Source organism: Phaenicophaeus curvirostris, unplaced genomic scaffold, assembly GCF_032191515.1.
Source record: "Phaenicophaeus curvirostris isolate KB17595 unplaced genomic scaffold, BPBGC_Pcur_1.0 scaffold_51, whole genome shotgun sequence".
Classification (NCBI taxonomy): Eukaryota; Metazoa; Chordata; class Aves; order Cuculiformes; family Cuculidae; genus Phaenicophaeus; species Phaenicophaeus curvirostris.
The window spans coordinates 315,916-337,290 of record NW_027206674.1 but is presented as its reverse complement, the minus strand read 5'-3'; the positions used below and the strand labels follow the sequence as shown (position 1 = coordinate 337,290).

The 21,375-nt window shown below is 62.9% G+C and overlaps 3 protein-coding genes across 3 annotated transcripts; 2 read left to right on the top strand and 1 right to left on the bottom strand.

Moving 5' to 3' along the window:
- Window positions 1-112: 112 nt before the first annotated feature.
- Window positions 113-5,474, bottom strand: S1PR2 (sphingosine-1-phosphate receptor 2). The gene is given in 4 exon segments (XM_069881515.1): window positions 113-2,793; window positions 2,796-3,024; window positions 3,026-3,609; window positions 5,433-5,474. Coding segments are annotated over 3 exon segments (1,050 nt in total). The 5' UTR covers window positions 3,536-3,609; window positions 5,433-5,474; the 3' UTR covers window positions 113-2,482.
- LOC138734002 (uncharacterized) lies at window positions 3,534-5,407 on the top strand (the record flags this gene model as incomplete). The annotated part of the gene is made up of 3 exons (XM_069881535.1): window positions 3,534-3,662; window positions 4,185-4,815; window positions 4,995-5,407. Coding segments are annotated over exons 1-3 (1,173 nt in total), but the record flags the coding sequence as incomplete, so codon positions are not given.
- A 7,870-nt stretch (window positions 5,475-13,344) lies between the features above and the next one.
- On the top strand, window positions 13,345-21,004 carry MRPL4 (mitochondrial ribosomal protein L4). The gene is made up of 9 exons (XM_069881534.1): window positions 13,345-13,442; window positions 13,629-13,677; window positions 15,987-16,165; window positions 16,250-16,301; window positions 17,778-17,895; window positions 17,998-18,104; window positions 18,192-18,301; window positions 19,311-19,381; window positions 19,927-21,004. The coding sequence occupies exons 1-9, from the start codon at window positions 13,345-13,347 to the stop codon at window positions 20,070-20,072; spliced, it is 930 nt and encodes a 309-aa protein (XP_069737635.1). The 3' UTR covers window positions 20,073-21,004.
- The last annotated feature ends 371 nt before the right edge of the window (window positions 21,005-21,375 follow it).

Here is a 21,375-nt window from a genome sequence, read left to right as displayed (position 1 = left end):
CTCAGCTCTGTCCCCCCCCAACCCCCCCCCCCCAGGGAAGGGGGGGGACGTGCCCCCCCACCCCAAGTTGGGAAGGAGGTGGAGGCAGGTTGAAAATCTCCCTTTTAATACAACTTGGGGGGGGGGGGGGACAATGGGGGGGGGGTAACAGGGATGGGGTTGGGGTCCTTGTTTGGGGGGGTCAAGGGATGAGGTGGCTCCAGGGGTGGTCACAGGGATATAGGGGGATCCTGGGGGGGGGGAAGAGATAAGGGGGGGGTTATAAGGATGGAGACCCCCCCCTTGATTTTCTCCGCGCGCCAGCACGCGGCGAGGACCCTGGAGCCAACCTGGAGGATTCGGGGGGGGTCCTCATCCCCGTTTCCCCCCCCCCCCCGAGGCTGGTTTTCCTGGCAAATCCAAGGTTGGAGCCGCGGTTGGAGTTTCCCCCCCCACCCCAAAAAAAAAAAATCCCTACGGGGGGGTGGGGGGTGGGGGGCCCCGGGATTTGCCCACTGGCGCCAAGCGTGGCCCCCGCAGGGAATCGGGGCGCAAGGGAGGAGCCCCAAGACTCGTCCGACTGGTCCCCCCGTCGCCGCGGGGCTCGGGGAGGGCGTGGGAAGAGCAACACGCAACACGCGTGTGGCCGGCAGCGGTGCCACCACCCCGCCCGGGGATGCGGGAAAGGATGCCCAGAGGAGGAGGAGGAGGAGGAGGAGGAGGAGGCGGAGGAAGACGATGCTCTGGGATGAAGGTGCACGGTCCGTTCGTACCTGGAAGGGCGCCCAACCCTGCTCCCAACCATTCCGGTTACGGCGTTCCCCCTTGGAGCAGCACCAAGCCAAGCTGGAGCATCATCATCATCATCATCATCATCATCATCATCATCATCGTTACCATCAACCATAGACTGTAGGGAGAGACATCCAGAGGAAGAGGATGCTCTGGGATGAAGGCACGTGGTCCATCCATACTTGGAGTGATGCCCATTCCCCTCAGCTTGCTGTCCCGGTTACGGCATTCCTGGTTGGAGCAGCACCAAGCCAAGCTGGAGCATCTCCACCATCAATACCATCAATCATAGGATGTAGGGAGTGACGTCCAGAGGAAGAGGATGCTCTGGGATGAAGGCACGTGGTCCATCCGTACTTGGAATGACGCCCATTCCCCTCGGCTCGCTGTCCTGGTTACGGCGTTCCCGGTTGGAGAAGCACCAAGCCAAGCTGGAGCATCTACACCATCAATACCATCAACCATAGGATGTAGGGAGCGACGTCCAGAGGAAGAGGATGCTCTGGGATGAAGGCACGTGGTCCATCCGTACTTGGAATGACACCCATACCCCTCGGCTCGCTGTCCAGTTACAGCATTCCCGGTTGGAGCAGCACCAACCCAAGCTGGAGCATCTCCACCATCAATACCATCAACCATAGGACGTAGGGAGCGACGTCCAGAGGAAGAGGATGCTCTGGGATGAAGGCATGTGGTCCATCCATACTTGGAGTGATGCCCATTCACCTCAGCTTGCTGTCCCGGTTACGGCGTTCCCGGTTGGAGCAGCACCAACCCAAGCTGGAGCATCTCCACCATCAATACCATCAATCATAGGACGTAGGGAGCGACGTCCAGAGGAAGAGGATGCTCTGGGATGAAGGCATGTGGTCCATCCATACTTGGATGCCCATTCCCAATGACGCCCATTCCCCTTGGCTCGCTGTCCCGGTTACAGCGTTCCCGGTTGGAGCAGCACCAACCCAAGCTGGAGCATCTCCACCATCGTTACCATCAACCATAGGATGTAGGGAGCGACGTCCAGAGGAAGAGGATGCTCTGGGATGAAGGCACGTGGTCCATCCGTACCTGGAATGACGCCCATTCCCCTCGGCTCGCTGTCCCGGTTACGGCATTCCTGGTTGGAGCAGCACCAACCCAAGCTGGAGCATCTACACCATCAATACCATCAACCATAGGATGTAGGGAGCGATGTCCAGAGGAAGAGGATGCTCTGGGATGAAGGCATGTGGTCCATCCATACTTGGATGCCCATTCCCAATGACGCCCATTCCCCTTGGCTCGCTGTCCCGGTTACGGCGTTCCCGGTTGGAGCAGCACCAAGCCAAGCTGGTGGATCCCCATCATCGTTGCCATCAACCATAGGACGTAGGGAGCGACGTCCAGAGGAAGAGGATGCTCTGGGATGAAGGCATGTGGTCCATCCGTACTTGGAATGACGCCCATTCCCCTTGGCTCGCTGTCCCGGTTACGGCGTTCCCGGTTGGAGAAGCACCAACCCAAGCTGGAGCATCCCCATCATCGTACCAGCAGCCACGGGCTGCAAGAAGGGATGCCCAGAAGAGGAGGAAGACAACGCTCTGGGACGAAGACGCCTGGTCCATCCGTACCTGGAACGCCGCCCCCCCCCCCCCCAAAATTCCGCTCCCTTCGTACCGTTTTCCCAGCCCCGGGGCAACCGTTGGGACAACCGCGGAGGAACCGGGACCTCCTAAACGGAGGTGGTGCAGTCGCGGGTGATGGGCGAGGTGGGGAGCTCGTATTTCGGGGTGCAGCGCTCCAAGGAGCTGGAGGTCCGGAGCGGGAGGCCGCAGCGGCCGGAGGGTTGATCCCGCCGCCCGGCGCCGCAGCAGCACAGCACCCGCAGGAACTCGCGGCGCATGTCCTTGCTCCGAAGGGTGTAGATGATGGGGTTGGCGGCCGAGTTGAGCGTGGCGAAGGCGAAGAAGTAGTTGGCCTTATAAAGGACGCGGCACGCTCGGACGGGGCAAGATGCGTCCATGAGGAGGATGATGAAGGCCGCAACCAGCAGACGATGAAGGCTCCCAAGACGATGGTGACCGTCTTGAGCAAAGCCAAGGTCTGGGCGGTGGCGATCTCGGCGTGGCTGGAGCGGACGATGCAGTAGATGCGGCTGTAGAGGCCGACGATGGCGAGGAGGATGAGGGTGAAGATGGTGATGACGAAGAGGAGGTAGCGTTTGGAGTAGAGGGGGAGGACGGTGGAGCAGTCGCCCAGGTCGCTCATGCAGTTCCCAGCCCATGATGGGGAGGCTCCCGATGGCGGCGGCGATGACCCAACAAGCTCCGATGAGCAGCACCATCCGGCAGTTCTTGTCGCTGCTGTAGACCTTGACCTTGGTGATGGCCACGTGGCGCTCGATGGCGATGGCCAACAAGCTGAAGACGGAAGCGGCCAGCGTGGCGAAGGCCGTGCCTTCCCGCACGAACCACTGCACCGGAGTTAGGTTGAAGGTGGTGGCTCCGGAGAGCAAGATGTTGGCCATGAAGGCCAAGCCGGCCAAGAGGTCGGAGAAAGCCAAATTCCCGATGAAGATGTACATGGCCGAGTGGAATTTCTTGTTGCGGCAAACGGAGATGAGGACCAGGAGGTTCTCCAAGACGATGAAGCAGCACAAGACGACGATGAGGATGGACACCACCCAACGGGAGGTGGTGGGGGACGTTTCCGAGCCTTCCTTGGTGTAGTTGTAGTGCTCCCGGATCTTCTCTGTGTTGAAATACTCCTTGTAGATGCTCCCCATGGTTCCTCGCCGGTTCCTCCCACCGACCTCAGAGCCGCTAGGACATGGTGCCGGCGTTCCCGGGCTGCGGAGACCTGCGGGGAGGGAGAAGAAACGGGGTGGGCGTCAGCGCCAAGTGCACCTCTGGGTGACGCGGCTGGTTGGGTGAGGAGACGTCAGGTCCAGTGGCGCCGCATCCGCACCAGAAATGACTCAAAAAGGAAATCCTGGTGGCGAAGAGATCAGAGCCGCAAGCTCCGAGGTGACAGGAGCACCTGGGGGGGACCATCCTGCCACCTCCGCGGGGACATGGGGGCGGCTGGAGGTGACACCGCCAGGTGAGCTCAACCCAGCTTAGGAGGGGACACAGACGGACGTGGGGTGGGGGCTGCTGAGGGGCTTCTACAAGGGGTTGGAAGCCCCCCCAGTATCGTGTCTCCTCCTTCCCAGTTAGGGATGGGACCCCCAGGATCGCTCCTGGTCCTGGTCTCTAGGCCTCCCAGTTCTCCCAGTATCTCCCAGTCCTGGTTCCAGAGCTTCCTAATCCCAGTCCTGGGCCTGGTGCCTCCCGGGCCCTCCCAGTCCCGGTGCCAATCGTGGTCTTGGTGCCTCCCGGTCTTGGAGCATCCCAGTGCCTCCCAGTCCCTCCCAGTCCTGATGGTGGTCTCAGAGCCCTCCGTTGCCTCCCAGTCCTGCTCCCGGTGCCTCCCAGGCTCTCCCAGTCCCACCCAGTGCCTCCCAGTCCCGGTCCCGGAGCCTCCCGATCCCAGTCGCAGTCCCGGTTCCATTCACGGTGCCTCCCGGTCTCTCCCAATCCCAGTCCTGGTGCCTCCCAGTCCTCCCAGTCCTGATCCCAGTCCCAGTCCCTCCCGGTCCCATCCAGCCCCGGTCCCAGTCCCATCCCAGTCCCATCTCAGCCCCGGTGCAGGTCCTGGTCTCTCCCGGTCCCGGTCCCTCCTGGAACCTCCCGGTACCGTCCCGGTCCCAGCCCCGGTCTCTCCCAGTACCTCCTGGTCCCGTTCCAGCCCCGGTCTCTCCCGGTCCCGTTCCCTCCCGGTACCTCCCGGTCCCGTGCCGTTCCCGGTCTCTCCCGGTCCCAATCCCAGCCCCGGTCCCTCCCAGTCCCTCCCGGTCCCGTTCCAGCCCCGGTCTCTCCCGGTGCCGTTCCCGATCCCAGCCCCATTCCCTCCCGGTCCCGTCCCGTTCCCGGTCTCTCCCGGTCTCGATCCGTCCCGGTCTCTCCCGGTCCCGATCCCAGCCCCGGTCCCGTTCCCTCCCAGTCCCTCCCGGTCCCAGCCCTGGTCCCTCCCGGTCCCGGTCCCGGTCCCGTCCCGTCCCGTTCCCGGTCCCTCCCGGTCTCTCCCGGTCCCGGTCTCGGTCTCTCCCGGTCCCTCCCGGTCCCGGTCCCGTCCCAGCCCCGTTCCCTCCCGGTCCCTCCCAGGACCTCCCGGTCCCGTCCCGGTCCCGGTCCCGATCCCAGCCCCGGTCCCGTCCCGGCCCCGGTCTCGTTCCCGTTCCCTCCCGGTCCCGTCCCGTTCCGTTCCCGGTCCCTCCCGGTCTCTCCCGGCCCCGGTCTCGGTCTCGGTCCCAGCCCCGGTCCCTCCCGGTCCCCCCCGGTCCCGGTCCCGTCCCAGCCCCGTTCCCTCCCGTTCCCGTTCCCGGCCCCGGTCCCGTCCCGTTCCCGGTCCCTCCCGGTCTCTCCCGTTCCCGGACCCGGTCTCGGTCCCAGCCCCGGTCTCTCCCGGTCCCGTTCCCGATCCCAGCCCCGGTCTCTCCCGGCCCCGGTCTCGGTCCCTCCCGGTCTCTCCTGGTCTCGGTCTCGGTCCCAGCCCCGGTCTCTCCCGGCCCCAGTCCCGGTCCCTCCCGTTCCCTCCCGGTCCCGGTCCCGGTCCCTCCCGGTCTCTCCCGGCCCCGGTACCTCCCGGTCCCGTCCCAGCCCCGGTCCCGCCGCTCGCAGCCGCCGCCCGGGGCTCGTGCGCAGCCGCACCCGGGCCCGGGGCCCCGCCCCCCGCTCCCCTCCGCCCCGGGACCCCCGGCACGCGCCTGCCCTCCCCCCCCCCCCCCCACCCCCCGTTCTACCGGGACCCCCTCGCTCCCCTCCGCCCCGAGATCCCCGGGAACCACCCCCCCCCCGGGGGAACCCCCGGGATCCCTCGCTCCTCGTTGGACCGGGACCCGCCCCTACGGGATCCACCGGGACCCTGGATCCCTCGCTCCCCGTGCTACCGGGACCCCCGGTCCCCATCCACCCCCCCCACGTACCGGGACCCCCGGTCCCCCTCCCCCCACCACGTACCGGGACCCCCGGTCCCCATCCCCATCCCCACCCCCCCACGTACCGGGACCCCCGAGCCAGGGGAGGGGGGGGCAGGGACCCTCGGAACCTGAACTGGGAGCCTGAACTGGGATCCATGGTGGGATCCACAATGGGAGCCTGAACTGGGATCCATGGTGGGATCCATAATGGGAGCCTGAACTGGGAGCCTGAACTGGGATCCACACTGGGATCCGCACCGGGAGCCCCAACTGGGAGCCTGAACCAGAAGCCCGAAACGGGATCTGCACCAGGATCCTGAACTGGGAGCCTGAACTGGGATCCACGGTGGGATCCACACTGGGATCTGCACCAGGATCCTGAGCTGGGGGTCTGAACCAGGATCCACACTGGGAGCCTGAACTGGGATTCGCACTGGGATCCATAACGGGAGCCCAAACTGGGAGCCTGAACTGGGATCCACACTGGGATCTGCACCGGGAGCCTGAACCAGGATCCACAGTGGGATCCATAACGGGAGCCCAAACTGGGAGCCTGAACTGGGATCCACACTGGGATCTGCACCAGGATCCTGAGCTGGGGGTCTGAACCAGGATCCACACTGGGAGCCTGAACTGGGAGCCTGAACTGGGATTCGCACTGGGATCTGCACTAGGATCCTGAACTGGGAGCCTGAACCAGGATCCACGGTGGGATCCATACTGGGAGCCCAAACTGGGAGCCTGAACTGGGATCCGCACTGGGATCTGCACCAGGAGCCTGAACTGGAATCTACATTGGAATCTGCACTGGGATCCACACTGGGATCCTGCACTGGGATCCTGAACTGGGATCCGCACCGGGAGCCTGAACTGGGAGCCTGAACCGGGATCCGTGGTGGGATCCACAACGGGAGCCTGAACTGGAATCAACACTGGGATCTGCACTGGGATCCACAACAGAAGCCCGAACTGGGAGCCTGAACTGGATCCACACTGGGATCCTGAACCGGGAGCCTGAACTGGGAGCCTGAACCAGGATATGCACTGGGATCCTGAACTGGAATCTGCGCTGGGATCCACAATGGAAGTCCGAACTGGGAGCCTGAACTGGGATCCTGAACTGGGAGCCTGAACTGGGAGCCTGAACTGGAATCTGCACCGGGATCCACAGTGGAAGCCTGAACTGGGAGCCCAAACTGGGATCCACACTGGGAGCCTGAACTGGGAGCCTGAACCGGGAGCCTGAACTGGAATCTGCACTGGGATCTGCACTGGGATCCACAATGGGAGCCCAAACTGGGAGCCTGAACCGGGAGCCTGAACCGGGATCTGCACTGGGATCCTGAACTGGAATCTGCACTGGGATCTGCACCAGGATCCACAACAGGAGCCCAACCCAGGAGCCTGAACTGGGATCTGCACTGGGATCCTGAACTAGGATGTGCACCGGGATCCACACTGGGATCCTGAACTGGGATCCGCACTGGGATCCACACCAGGAGCCTGAATGGGGATCCTGCACCAGGATCCTGAACTGGGATCCTGAACTGGGAGTCTGAACCAGGATCTGCGCTGGGATCCTGAACTGGAATCTGCACTGGGATCTGCACCAGGATCCACAACGGGAGCCCAAACTGGGATCCTGAGCTGGGATCTGCACTGGGATCCACACCAGGAGCCTGAATGGGGATCCTGAACTGGGATCCTGAACGGGGATCCTGAACTGGGATCCTGAACTGGGTTTCTCTCCTGGGATGCAGACTGGGAGCCTGAACTGGGAACCTGAACCGAGATTCCGAACCGGGATCCTGAACTGGGATCCATCCCGGGACCAGGAGCTGGGAGGAGGGTGTCCCAGGCCGGATCTGTCTCCTCTCCCCCCCTCGGGGTCACCCTCTCGATCCCGAAATATCCGAGCGCGGGCGACACGGAGCAAATTGGATCAGGGGCAGCCGAGCTTAGCCCGGGGTCAGAGCGGGGGCGGCAGCAGATGGTGCGGGGACAGGGGGGACACGGCCTGGGAGGCGGGGGGGGGGGGGGGGACAGGGGGGGACGGGGCGGGGGGGGGACACGGGGGGACACAGGCTGGGGTGGGGTGACGTGGCACAGGGTGCTGGGGGGGGGACATGGGGTGCTTTGCCCCATATAGGGTTCCCCACTTTGTCCTCTCAGGGCTCCCCATTTTGTCCCCTCAGGGTGCCCCGTTTTGTCCCTCAGGGCTCCCCCCTTTGTCCCCTCAGGTCACCCCATTTTATTCCCTCAGGGCCCCCCATTTTGTCCCCTCAGGTCACCCCATTTTATTCCCTCAGGGCCCCCCATTTTGTTCCCTCAGGTCACCCCATTTTATTCCCTCAGGGCCCCCCATTTTGTCCCCTCAGGTCACCCCATTTTATTCCCTCCGGGCCCCCCATTTTGTCCCCTCAGGGCCCCCCACTTTGTCCCCTCAAGTCTCCCCCCTTTGTCCCCTCGGGGCACCCCATTTTGTCCCCTCAGGGCTCCCCCCTCTGTCCCCTCAGGTCACCCCATTTTATTCCCTCAGGGCCCCCCATTTTGTCCCCTCAGGGCTCCCGACTTTGTCCCCTCAGGGCTCCCCATTTTGTCCCTCAGGGCCCCCCATTTTGTCCCCTCAGGGCTCCCCACTTTGTCCCCTCAGAGCTCCCCCCTTTGTAGCTCAGGGCCCCCCTTTTGTCCCTATGGGCACCCCACTTTGTCCCTCAGGTCACCCCATCTTGTCCCCTCAGGACAGCTCACTTTGTGCCCTCAGGTCACCCCCCTTTGTCCCCTATGGGCACCCCACTTTGTCCCCTCAGGTCACCCCACTTTGTCCCTATGGGCACCCCACTTTGTCCCCTCAGGTCTCCCCTGTTTGTCCCTTCAGGGCCCCCCATTTTGTCCCTATGGCCTCCCCCCTTTGTCCCCTCAGGGCCCCCCATTTTGTCCCCTCAGGTCACCCCATTTTATTCCCTCAGGGCCCCCCATTTTGTCCCCTCAGGGCCCCCCATTTTGTCCCTCAGGTCACCCCATTTTGTCCCCCTGGTCACCCCATTTTGTCCCTCTGGTCACCCCATTTTGTCCCTCAGGGCTCCCCCCTTTGTCCCCTCAGGGCCCCCCATTTTGTCCCTCAGGGCCCCCCACTTTGTCCCCTCAGGTCTCCTCATTTTGTCCCCTCAGGGCTCCCCATTTTGTCCTTTCAGGGCCCCCCATTTTGTCCCTCAGGGCCCCCCATTTTGTCCCTATGGGCACCCCACTTTGTCCCTATGGGCACCCCCCTTTGTCCCCTCAGGTCTCCCCATTTTGTCCCTATGGGCACCCCACTTTGTCCCCTCAGGACTCCCCACTATGTCCCCTATAGGGCTCCCCACTATGTCCCCTCAGGGCTCCCCACTATGTCCCCTCAGAGCTCCCCCATTTGTCCCCTCAGGTCACCACCCTTTGTCCTCTCAGGGCCCCCCATTTTGTCCCTCAGGTCACCCCATTTTGTCCCCTCAGGGCCCCCCATTTTGTCCCCTCAGGGCTCCCCACTTTGTCCCCTCAGGGCCCCCCATTTTGTCCCCTCAGGGCTCCCCACTTTGTCCCCTCAGAGCTCCCCCCTTTGTAGCTCAGGGCCCCCCTTTTGTCCCTATGGGCACCCCACTTTGTTCCTCTGGTCACCCCACTTTGTCCCCTCAGAGCTCTCCCCTTTGTCCCCTCAGGGCCCCCCATTTTGTCCCTATGGCCTCCCCCCTTTGTCCCCTCAGGTCTCCCCTGTTTGTCCCTTCAGGGCCCCCCATTTTGTCCCCTCAGGTCTCCCCCCTTTGTCCCCTCAGGGCCCCCCATTTTGTCCCCCCCAACTCTCCAGCGACCCCCGTTTTGGGGGCTGGAATCGGAGGCCGGGGCCCCAGATTTCGCTGTGGGGGGGAGGGAGGGCGGCCTCCCCCCCAGCCCAAGATTCCAGCCTTTCCCTCCGGGACCCCCCGGCTCGCGCCAGCCGGATGTGGGGTGGGAGGAGAGGCCGAGCAGATGGGCCGGGGGGGCCAGTTCGCAAGCCAACCCCCCCTTTTCCCAGTCCAGGCCCCCCCTTTCCCAATCCAGCCCCTCGTTTCCCTATCCAGGACCCCCCCTTCCCAATCCAGCTCCCCCTTTCCCAGTCCAGGCCCCCCCTTTCCCAATCCAGCCCCTCATTTCCCTATCCAGGACCCCCCCTTTCCCAATCCAGCCCCCCCTTTTCCCAATCCAGCCCCTCGTTTCCCAATCCAGCCCCCCCCTTTCCCAATCCAGCTCCCCCTTTTCCCAATCCAGCCCCCCCTTTCCCAATCCAGGCCCCCCGTTTTCCCAATCCAGGCCCCCCTTTCCCAATCCAGCCCCCCCTTCCCAATCCCACCCCCCTTTCCCAATCCAGCCCCCCGTTTTCCCAATCCAGCCCCCTGTTTTCCCAATCCAGCCCCCCGTTTTCCCAATCCAGCCCCCTGTTTTCCCAATCCAGCCCCCCTTTCCTAATCAAGCCCCCCCTCTTCCCTATCTAGGCCCCCCCTTTCCCAGTCCAGCCCCCCTTTCCCAGTCCAGGCCCCCACTTTCCCAATCCAGCTCCCCCTTTTCCAGTCCAGGCCCCCCCTTTCCCAATCCAGCCCCTCGTTTCCCTATCCAGGCCCCCCCTTCCCAATCCAGCTCCCCCTTTCCCAGTCCAGGCCCCCCCTTTCCCAATCCAGCTCCCCCTTTTCCAGTCCAGGCCCCCCCTTTCCCAATCCAGCCCCTCGTTTCCCTATCCAGGACCCCCCCTTCCCAATCCAGCCCCCCCTTTTCCCAATCCAGGCCCCCCTTCCCAATCCAGCCCCTTGTTTCCCAATCCAGCCCCCCCTTCCCAATCCAGCCCCCCCTTTCCCAATCCAGCCCCTTGTTTCCCAATCCAGCCCCCCCTTCCCAATCCAGCCCCCCGTTTTCCCAATCCAGCCCCCCGTTTCCCTATCCAGGCCCCCCCTTTCCCAAATCCAGCCCCCCTTTCCCAGTCCAGGCCCCCCCTTTCCCAATCCAGCCCCCCCTTTTCCCAATCCAGCCCCCCCTTTCCCAGTCCAGGCCCCCCCTTCCCAATCCAGCTCCCCCTTTCCCAGTCCAGGCCCCCCCTTCCCAATCCAGCCCCCCTTTTCCCTATCCAGCCCCTCCTTTCCCAATCCCACCCCCCTTTTCCCAATCCAGCCCCCCCTTTTCCCTATCCAGCCCCCCCTTTCCCAATCCCACCCCCCTGTTCCATATCCAGCCCCCCCTTTTCCCAATCCAGCTCCCCCTTTCCCAGTCCAGACCCCCCCTTTCCCAATCCAGGCCCTCCTTTCCCAATCCAGACCCCCCTTTTCCCTATCTGGCCCCCCCTTTCCCAATCCAGCTCCCCCTTTTCCCTATCCAGCTCCCCCTTTCCCAATCCAGCCCCCCTTTTCCCTATCCAGGTCCCCCCCTTTTCCCAATCCAGCTCCCCCTTTCCCAATCCAGCCCCCCCTTTCCCAGTCCAGGCCCCCTCTTTCCCAATCCAGCCCCCCCTTCCCAATCCAGCCCCCCCTTTTCCCTGTCCAGGCCCCCCCTTTCCCAATCCAGCCCCCCGTTTTCCCCAATCCAGCCCCCTGTTTTCCCAATCCAGCCCCCCTTTCCTAATCAAGCCCCCCCTCTTCCCTATCCAGCCCCCCCTTTTCCTATCCAGCCCCCCCTTTCCCAATCCAGCTCCCCCTTTCCCTATCCAGCTCCCCGTTTCCCAATCCAGCCCCCTCTTTTCCCTATCCAGCTCCCCGTTTCCCAATCCAGCCCCCCCTTTTCCCTATCCAGCTCCCCCTTTCCCAATCCCACCCCCCTTTTCCATATCCAGCCCCCCCTTTCCCAATCCAGCCCCCCCTTCCCAATCCAGCCCCTTGTTTCCCAATCCAGCCCCCCCTTCCCAATCCAGCCCCCCTTTTCCCAATTTAGCCCCCCCCTTTTCCCAGTCCAGCCCCCCTTTTCCCAGTCGCACCCCTACCCCGTTCCCCAGTCCAGCCTCTCCTTCCTAATCCCACCCCCATCCCAATCCCAGCACCCCAATCCGAACCCCCATTCCCAGTCCCCCCTTTTTCCCAGTCCCCGCTCCCCCCTTTCTCAACACCCCCCCCATTCCCGATCCCACCCCCCTCCCCAATCCAGCCTCCTCCTCTCCCATTCCCAATCACAGCATTGGGATGGGGCACTGGGATGGGGCACTGGGTTGGGGCACTGGGATGAGGCATCCCTACTGGGATGGGGCACTGGGATGGAGCATTCCTACTGGGATGGGGCACTGGGATGGAGCATTCCTACTGGGATGGGGCACTGGGATGGAGCATTCCTACTGGGATGGGGAACTGGGATGGAGCATTCCTACTGGGATGGGGCACTGGGATGGGGCATCCCTACTGGGATGGGGAACTGGGATGGGGCACTGGGATGGGGCATTCCTACTATGGGGCACTGGGATGGGGCATCCCTACTGGGATGGGGCACTGGGATGAAGCAGTGGCACTGGGATGGGGCATTCCTACTAGGAAGAGGCACTGGGATGGGGCATTCCTACTGGGATGGGGCACTGGGATGGGGCAGAGGCACTGGGATGGGGCATTCCTACTGGGATGGGGCACTGGGATGGAGCATTCCTACTGGGATGGGGCACTGGGATGGGGCATTCCTACTGGGATGGGGCACTGGGATGAGGCAGAGGCACTGGGATGGGGCATTCCTACTGGGATGGGGCACGGGGATGAGGCAGAGGCACTGGGATGGGGCATCCCTACTGGGATGGGGCGCTGGGATGAGGCAGAGGCACTGGGATGGGGCATCCCTGCTGGGATGGGGCACTGGGATGAGGCAGAGGCACTGGGGTGGGGCATTCCTACTGGGATGGGGCACTGGGATGAGGCAGAGGCACTGGGATGGGGCACTGGGATGAGGCAGAGGCACTGGGATGGGGCATCCCTACTGGGATGGGGCACGGGGATGAGGCAGAGGCACTGGGATGGGGCATTCCTACTGGGATGGGGCACTGGGATGGGGCATTCCTACTGGGATGAGGCGCTGGGATGGGGCATTCCTACTGGGATGGGGCACTGGGATGAGGCAGAGGCACTGGGATGGGGCATCCCTACTGGGATGGGGCACGGGGATGAGGCAGAGGCACTGGGATGGGGCATTCCTACTGGGATGGGCACTGGGATGAGGCAGAGGCACTGGGGTGGGGCATTCCTACTGGGATGGGGCACTGGGATGAGGCAGAGGCACTGGGATGGGGCACTGGGATGGGGCATTCCTACTGGGATGGGGCACGGGGATGAGGCAGAGGCACTGGGATGGGGCATTCCTACTGGGATGAGGCACTGGGAAGGGGCAGCGCCGCTGGAACGGGCCCTCCCACCATTACCCCCACCCCCATAGGTCGCTCCATGTGACGTCATCACCACGCGCCGGCCTCCCTGCATCCGCCATGACGAGCGTGGCGGGACCCCGCTGCGCCTCCCTCACTGACGTCACCTCTCCGCGCCCGCCCCCGTGAGTCGCAGCGTCGCTCCCCCCGCGGCGTCATCAGGGCGCGCTCCCTCTTCCCGCGCCTCCCCGCCATGATCCGTGCGGCGGAGCCTCGCGGCGTCCTCGCCGCCGCCGCCGCCTTCAAGGCCTTGACCGGGGGATGGGGCCGCGCCGGGGCCGCCAGGGTGAGGTGGCGGCTGCGGGGAGAGCGGCCGGGGCGGTCGTGGGGGGAGCTGGGGTGGCGGAAGGGGCCGCGGGGGAAGAGGACGCTGCCCCCCCCCCCAACATGGCCGCCCCCTTCTCCTTCCCATCCCCCACGGCCTCCTCCCCCTTCATGGTCGCCCTCTTCCTCCCCTTCATGGTCGCCCTCCCGTAGGTCTCAACCGAGGCCACCAGGACTGTTGGGACCACTGAGCCCCACAAGGGTGAGTCTGAGGGGGTTTGGGGACACCAGGGATGGGGTGGGATCTCCATGGGATGGGGCCACCCGGGATGGATTGAGATCTCCATGGGATGGGGCCACCAGGGATGGGATGGGATTCTCCATGGGATGGAACCACCAGGGATGGATTGAGATCTCCATGGGATGGATTGAGATCTCCATGGGATGGATTGAGATCTCCATGGGATGGATTGAGATCTCCATGGGATGGATTGAGATCTCCATGGGATGGATTGAGATCTCCATGGGATGGGGCCACCAGGGATGGATGGGATCTCCCATGGGATGGGGCCACCAGGGATGGGATGGGATCTCCATGGGATGGGGCCACCAGGGATGGATTGAGATCTCCATGGGATGGATTGAGATCTCCATGGGATGGATTGAGATCTCCATGGGATGGGGCCACCAGGGATGGGATGGGATCTCCATGGGATGGGGCCACCAGGGATGGGATGGGATCTCCATGGGATGGGGCCACCAGGGATGGATTGAGATCTCCATGGGATGGGGCCACCAGGGATGGGATGGGATCTCCATGGGATGGAGCCACCAGGGATGGATTGAGATCTCCATGGGATGGATTGAGATCTCCATGGGATGGATTGAGATCTCCATGGGATGGATTGAGATCTCCATGGGATGGGGCCACCAGGGATGGGATGGGATCTCCATGGGATGGGGCCACCAGGGATGGGATGGGATCTCCATGGGATGGGGGCCCCCAGGGATGGATTGAGATCTCCATGGGATGGGGGCCACCAGGGATGGAGTGGGATCTCCATGGGATGGGGCCACCAGGGATGGGATGGGATCTCCATGGGATGAGGCCACCAGGGATGGGATGGGATCTCCGTGGGATGGGGCCACCAGGGATGGGATGGGATGTGATCTTCATGCGATAGAGACACCAAGGATGGGACGGGATGGGATCTCCATGGGATGGGGCCACCAGGGATGGGATGGAATGTGATCTCCATGTGATAGAGACACTAAGGATGGGATGGGATCTCCATGCGATGCGATAGAGGCACCAAGGATGGCAGGGGATGGGATCTCCATGGATGGGGCCACCAGGGATGGGATGGGATCTCCATGGTGTAGAGGCACCAAGGATGGGATGGGATGCGATCTCCATGCGATAGAGACATCAAGGATGGGATGGGATGTCATCTCCATGTGATAGAGGCACCAAGGATTAGATGAGATGGGATCTCCATGGGATGGGGCCACCAGGGATGGGATGGAATGTGATCTCCATGTGATAGAGACACTAAGGATGGGATGGGATCTCCATGCGATGCGATAGAGGCACCAAGGATGGCAGGGGATGGGATCTCCATGGGATGGGGCAACCAGGGATGGGATGGGATGGGATCTCCATGGTGTAGAGGCACCAAGGATGGGATGGGATGCGATCTCCATGCGATAGAGACATCAAGGATGGGATGGGATGTCATCTCCATGTGATAGAGGCACCAAGGATTAGATGAGATGGGATCTCCATGGGATGGGGCCACCAGGGATGGGATGGAATGTGATCTCCATGTGATAGAGACACTAAGGATGGGATGGGATCTCCATGCGATGCGATAGAGGCACCAAGGATGGCAGGGGATGGGATCTCCATGGGATGGGCAACCAGGGATGGGATGGGATGGGATCTCCATGGTGTAGAGGCACCAAGGATGGGATGGGATGCGATCTCCATGCGATAGAGACATCAAGGATGGGATGGGATGTCATCTCCATGTGATAGAGGCACCAAGGATTAGATGAGATGGGATCTCCATGGGATGGGGCCACCAGGGATGGGATGGGATGCGATCTCCATGCGATAGAGACACCAAGGATGGGATGGGATGAGTTTCTCCATGGGATAGACACCAGGATGGGATGTGATCTCCATGCGATAGAGACACCAAGGATGGGATGGGATGAGTTCTCCATGAGATAGACACCGAGGATGGGATGGGATGTGATCTCCATGCGATAGAGACACCGAGGATGGACTGGGATCTCCATGGGATGGGGCAACCAGGGATGGGATGGGATGTGATCTCCATGCGATAGAGACACCGAGGATGGATGGGATGGGATCTCCATGGGATAGAGACACTGAGGATGGATGGAATGGGATCTCCATGCGATAGAGACACCAAGGATGGGATGGGATCTCCATGGTATGGGGCCCCCAGGGATGGGTTGGGATGAGTTCTCCATGGGCTAGAGACACCAGGGCTGGCTTCTCAGGGTTGTGAGGTGGCCGTGTGTCGTCCCCCCCATCCCCAGAGCCGCCCCCGCTGCTGGATCCTCTCCCGCTGTCCCCGTGCTCCGGAGCTGCCCGCGTCCCCGTCCCCTCCCACCCCGGCCGCCCCCGCGCAGGCCTGGCTGGAATCGCTGCGGGGCCCCCAGCTCGAGCGCCGCGGCCTCGCTGACCTCCACCCCGACGTCTTCGCTGTCCCCCCCAGGTGGGCCCCCCCCAAAGCCCTCAGGTCCCCCCCAAAAAAGGGGGGAGCTCTGCCCTGAGCGTCCCCCCCCCCCCCCCCCCCCAGGCTGGACATTCTGCACACGGTGGCCACGTGGCAACGCAACTACAAGAGGATTGTGAGAAGGGGGGGGCTGAGGGGGGGGAGAGGGGGGGTGGGGGGGAGCCAGTGGACTTGGGGGGCAAGAGAGGGGGTTTAAGGGGGACTGAGGGGCGTTTGAGGGGGGCTTTTGGGGGTCTGAGGGGGGCAGAGAGGGGTTTAAGAGGGGGGTCTGAGGGGGGTTTAAGGGGGGGCAGAGAGGGGTTTTGGGGGGCTGAGGGGGGTTTATAAGGGGGGGCAGAGAGGGGTTTTAGGGGTCTGAGGGGGGGCAGAGAGGGGTTAAGGGAGGTCTCTAGGGGATGGGGCTGAGGGGGGTTTGATGGGGCTGAGGGGGTTTGAGGGGGGGCAGAGAGGGGTTTTGGGGGTCTGAGGGGGGTTTGATGGGCTGAGGGGGGTTTAAGGGGGGGCAGAGAGGGGTTTTGGGGGTCTGAGGGGGGTTTTGGAGGTCTGAGAGTGGTTTAAGGGGGGTCTGAGGGGGGTTGAGGGGGCAGAGAGGGGTTTGAGGGGGGTTTGAAGGGGGTTTAAGGGGGGGCAGAGAGGGGTTTTGGGGGTCTGAGGGGGGCAGAGAGGGGTTAAGGGAGGTCTCTAGGGGGGTTTTGGGGGTCTGAGGGGGGTTTGATGGGGCTGAGGGGGGTTTTGGGGTCTGAGAGTGGTTTAAGGGGGTCTGAGGGGGGGTTGAGGGGGCAGAGAGGGGTTTTGGGGGTCTGAGGGGGCCAGAGAGGGGTTAAGGGGGGTCTGAGGGGGGTTTAAGGGGGGTCTGAGGGGGGTTTTGGGGGTCTGAGAGTGGTTTAAGGGGGGTCTGAGGGGGGGTTGAGGGGGCAGAGAGGGGTTTTGGGGGTCTGAGGGGGCCAGAGAGGGGTTAAGGGGGGGTCTGAGGGGGGTTTAAGGGGGGTCTGAGGGGGGTTTTGGGGGTCTGAGGAGGGTTTTGAGGGTCTGAGGGGGGTTCGAGGGGGCAGAGAGGGTTTAAAGGGGGGCTGAGGGGGGTTTAAGGGGGGTCTGGGGGGATTAATGGGGGACTGAAGGGGGTTTAGGGTGGGGCAGAGAGGGGTTGGGGGGCTGAGGGGGGTTTGGGGGCCTCTCTCTCAATGTCCTCATGTCCCCTTCCTCCCTGTCCCCCTGTTGTGTCCCCCCCAATGTCCCCATGTCCCCCCAATGTCCCCATGTCCCCTCCTCCCCGTCTCCACATCCCTGTCTCCATCTTGTCACCCTCAACCTCTCCACGTTCCCCTCACCTCCCTGTCCCCGTGTCCGTCTCCCTCTATGGTCCCCCCCGTGTCCCCCCAATGTCCCTGTGTCCCCCCAATGTCCCAATGTCCCCATGACCCCCCTCCCCATCTCCTCATCCCTATCTCCATCTTATCACCCTCAACCTCTCCACGATCCCCTCACCTCCCTGTCCCCGTGTCCCCGTCCCCGCGACGTCCCCTTGTCCCTCTCCCCCTACGGCCCCCCCCGCTGTCCCCGTGTCCCCCCACTGTCCCCGTGTCCCCCCCAGAGCTACGCCAAGGTGAAGACGCGCGCCGAGGTGCGCGGGGGTGGCCGCAAGCCCTGGCGCCAGAAGGGCTCGGGCCGAGCCCGGCACGGCAGCATCCGCTCTCCGCTCTGGCGCGGCGGTGAGTGCCCCCCCCCCAACCCTCACTGAACCCCTTTATTTTTGGGGGGTCTCCGGCCCCCTTTCCTTTGGGGAAGGGTCCCTCCATCGTGTCCCCTGGCAGGTGGCGTCGCCCACGGCCCCCGCGGCCCCACCAGCTACTTCTACATGTTGCCCATGAAGATTCGGGTGCTGGGGCTGAAGGTGGCGCTTACGGTGAAGCTGATGCAGGTATTGGGGGTCCCCCCAACATTTTGAGGTGATTTAGGGATCCTCTGACACCCCCTTTTCAACTTCTCCCCCCGTTTTCCATCACAGGACGATCTCCACGTCGTGGACAACCTGGAGGTTCCCACCTCCGACCCCCAATACCTGCTGGATCTGGTGCGGTATCGGCGCTGGGGCAGCTCCGTGCTCATCGTGGACGTGTGAGTGGGGGGAAAAGGGGGGCTGGGGGGGGCCGCCTCGCTTTACAGGGGGTTCTGCACCCCCTTTTAGGGGTCTCCTCCCTCTTTTGGGTCCTGTCGGACACCGTGGAGGCTTGGAATTCCGGAGGGATCAGAGCTTGGGTTGGTTCTGTTCGATCTCTCTCTCCGTGATCCAGATTAGAGCAGCTTCAGTGGGCTGGAGAGCAGGAAGGATCTGGAGTGGGATTCGGATCCGTGGGCTGGAGGGCAGGAAGAATCTGGAGTGGGATTTGGATCCAAGGGCTGGAGGGCAGGAAGGATCTGGAGTGGGATCTGGATCCGTGGGCAGGAGGGCAGGAAGGATCTGGAGTGGGATTTGGATCCAGGGGCTGGAGGGCAGGAAGGAGCCGGAGTGAGATCTGGAGGCAGGAAGGATCCAGAGAGGGATCTGGATCCATGGGCTGAAGGGCAGGAAGGATCCAGAGTGGGATCTGGAGGCAGGAAGGATCCAGAGTGGGATCTGGAGGCAGGAAGGATCCAGAGTGGGATCTGGAGGCAGGAAGGATCCAGAGTGGGATCTGGATCCGTGGGCTGGAGGGCAAGAAGGATCCAGAGTGGGATCTGCGTCCATGGGCTGGAGCGCAGGAAGAATCCAGAGTGGGATCTGGATCCATGGGCTGGAGAACAAGAAGAATCTGGAGTGGGATCTGGATCCAGAGGCTGGAGGGCAGGAGGGATCCGGAGTGGGATCTGGTTCCAGGGGCTGGAGGGTGGGAAGGATCCAGAGTGGGATCTGGAGGCAGGAAGGATCCTGAGTGGGATCTGGAGGGAGGAAGGATCCTGAGTGGGATCTGGAGGGAGGAAGGATCCAGAGAGGGATCTGGATCCATGGGCTGGAGCGCAGGAAGGATCCAGAGTGGGATCTGGAGGCAGGAAGGATCCAGAGTGGGATCTGGATCCGTGGGCTGGAGGGCAGGAAGGATCTGGAGTGGGATCAGAGCTGGATCCCCGATTTCCTCCCTCCTCGCAGGAATGAGGCGCCGGAAAACATCGCAAGGGCCACGGCCGCCTTGAAAACCATCAACCTCATCCCGGCCGTCGGTGAGAACCTTGGCCCCCCACCCCAAAAAAACCCTCCTGGTTCCCCCCCACCCCAAAAAAAACCCTCCTGGTTCCCCCCCACCCCAAAAAAAACCCTCCTGGTTCCCCCCCACCCCAAAAAAACCCTCCTGGTTCCCCCCCACCCCAAAAAAAAACCTCCTGGTTCCCCCCCACCCCAAAAAACCTCCTGGTTTCCCCCCCAAGAACCTCCTGGTTTCCCTGAAAAGAAAGAACCTTCTGGTTTCCCCCCCCAGAACCTCCTCATTTCACCCCCAAACCCCTTGTCTTTGTCCCCCAAATCTCTGGTTCCCCCCCAACCTCATGTCCCCCCCCCCAAACCCCTGTGGGGACCCCAAAAACTCTGCCCCCCACCCCCTCACTTCCAACCCCAACTTACTTCTCCCCCCCATAACCCCTTATTTCTCCCCCAAACCTTCACGCTCCCCTCAAAAAAAAACCCCTTTTCCCCCCCAAACCCCTCTGGGGGCCCCCTAAAAACTTTGGGGTCCTCCCTGACCCCCCCTTTTCTCTCTGCCCCCCCCCAGGGTTGAACGTTTACAGCATGTTAAAGCACGAGACGCTGGTGCTGACGCTCGACGCCGTCGCCTTCCTGGAGGAGAAGCTGCTCTGGCACGACACCCGTTACTCCGCGCTCTACCCTTTCGCCTTCCCCTATCGTGACACCCCCTGAACACCCCCCCGAGAGAAAGATTTGACCCCCCCCGGGGAAGGATCCGGCCCCCCTGAATGGGATTTGGATCCTCCAAGCAGGGTTTGATCCCCCCTCGGGGCAGGATCCGGCCCCTCCGAGCAGGTTAACCCACCCCAGGGAAGAATCCAGCCCCCCCCAAAGGATCTGACTCCCCTATTCTTGGGGTTTACACCCCCCTCAGGGAAGGATCCAACCCCCCAGGGAAGGATCCAACCCCCCAGGGAAGGATCCAGCCCCCCCAGGGAAGGATTTGGACCCTCCAAACAGGGTTTGATCCCCCCTCGGGGCAGGATCCGGCCCCTGCGAGCAGGTTAACTCCCCCCCAGGGAAGAATCCAGCCCCCCTCAAAGGATCTGACTCTCTTATTTTTGGGGTTTACACCCACCAGGAAAGGATCCAGCCCCCCCAGGGAAGGATTTGGATCCTCCAAGCAGGGTTTGATCCCCCCTCGGGGCAGAATCCGGCCCCTGCGAGCAGGTTAACCCCCCCCGAAGGGTCTGACTCCCCCATTCTTGGGGTTTACACCCCCCCAGGGAAGCATCCAGCTCCCCCAGGGAAGGATCCAGCCCCCCTGAATGGGATTTGGATCCTCCAAGCAGGGTTTGATCCCCCCCTTGGGGCAGGATCCGGCCCCTCCGAGCAGGTTAACCCCCCCAGGGAAGAATCCAGCCCCCCCCAAAGGATCTGACTCCCCCATTCTTGGGGTTTACACCCCCCCAGGGAAGGCTCCAGCCCCCCAGGAAAGGATCCAGCCCCCAGAAAGGGATCCAGCCCCCCCAGGGGTGTATTGGGACCCTCCAAGCAGGATTTGATCCTCCCTGTGCTGTTGGGGGGGGGGGGGCAGGTGTGGATTTGGGGGGGCCCCGCGCGGTGCTGAGCCATTAAAGGCAGGTTTTGCCTCTTGTCCTTTCTCTTTGTGCCCCCCCCGGATTTTGTATTTGTATTTATTGCCCCTTTATGTGTCCCCCCCCCCCAAATTCGCAGCCCCTTTGCTCCCCCGGTTTGCAGTCTCTGTGCTCCCCTCGCCCCCAATTTCCACCCCCATTCCTGAATTTGGGGGTCCCTTTCTTCTCCCCACAGGTTTCCATCCCCCCTCGAGATTTTAGGGGTCCCTTTATGCCCCAGATGTTTGCCCCCCCCTCCAATTTTCAGCCCCCACCCTCCATTTCCAGCTCCCCCGACCCACGATTCTCTCTGTATGGACTCAGACTTTTGGGGTCCCTCATCCCAGTAGATTTATAACCCCACTTCTCCATCCCTGCACCCCAAAACCCACCCCCCC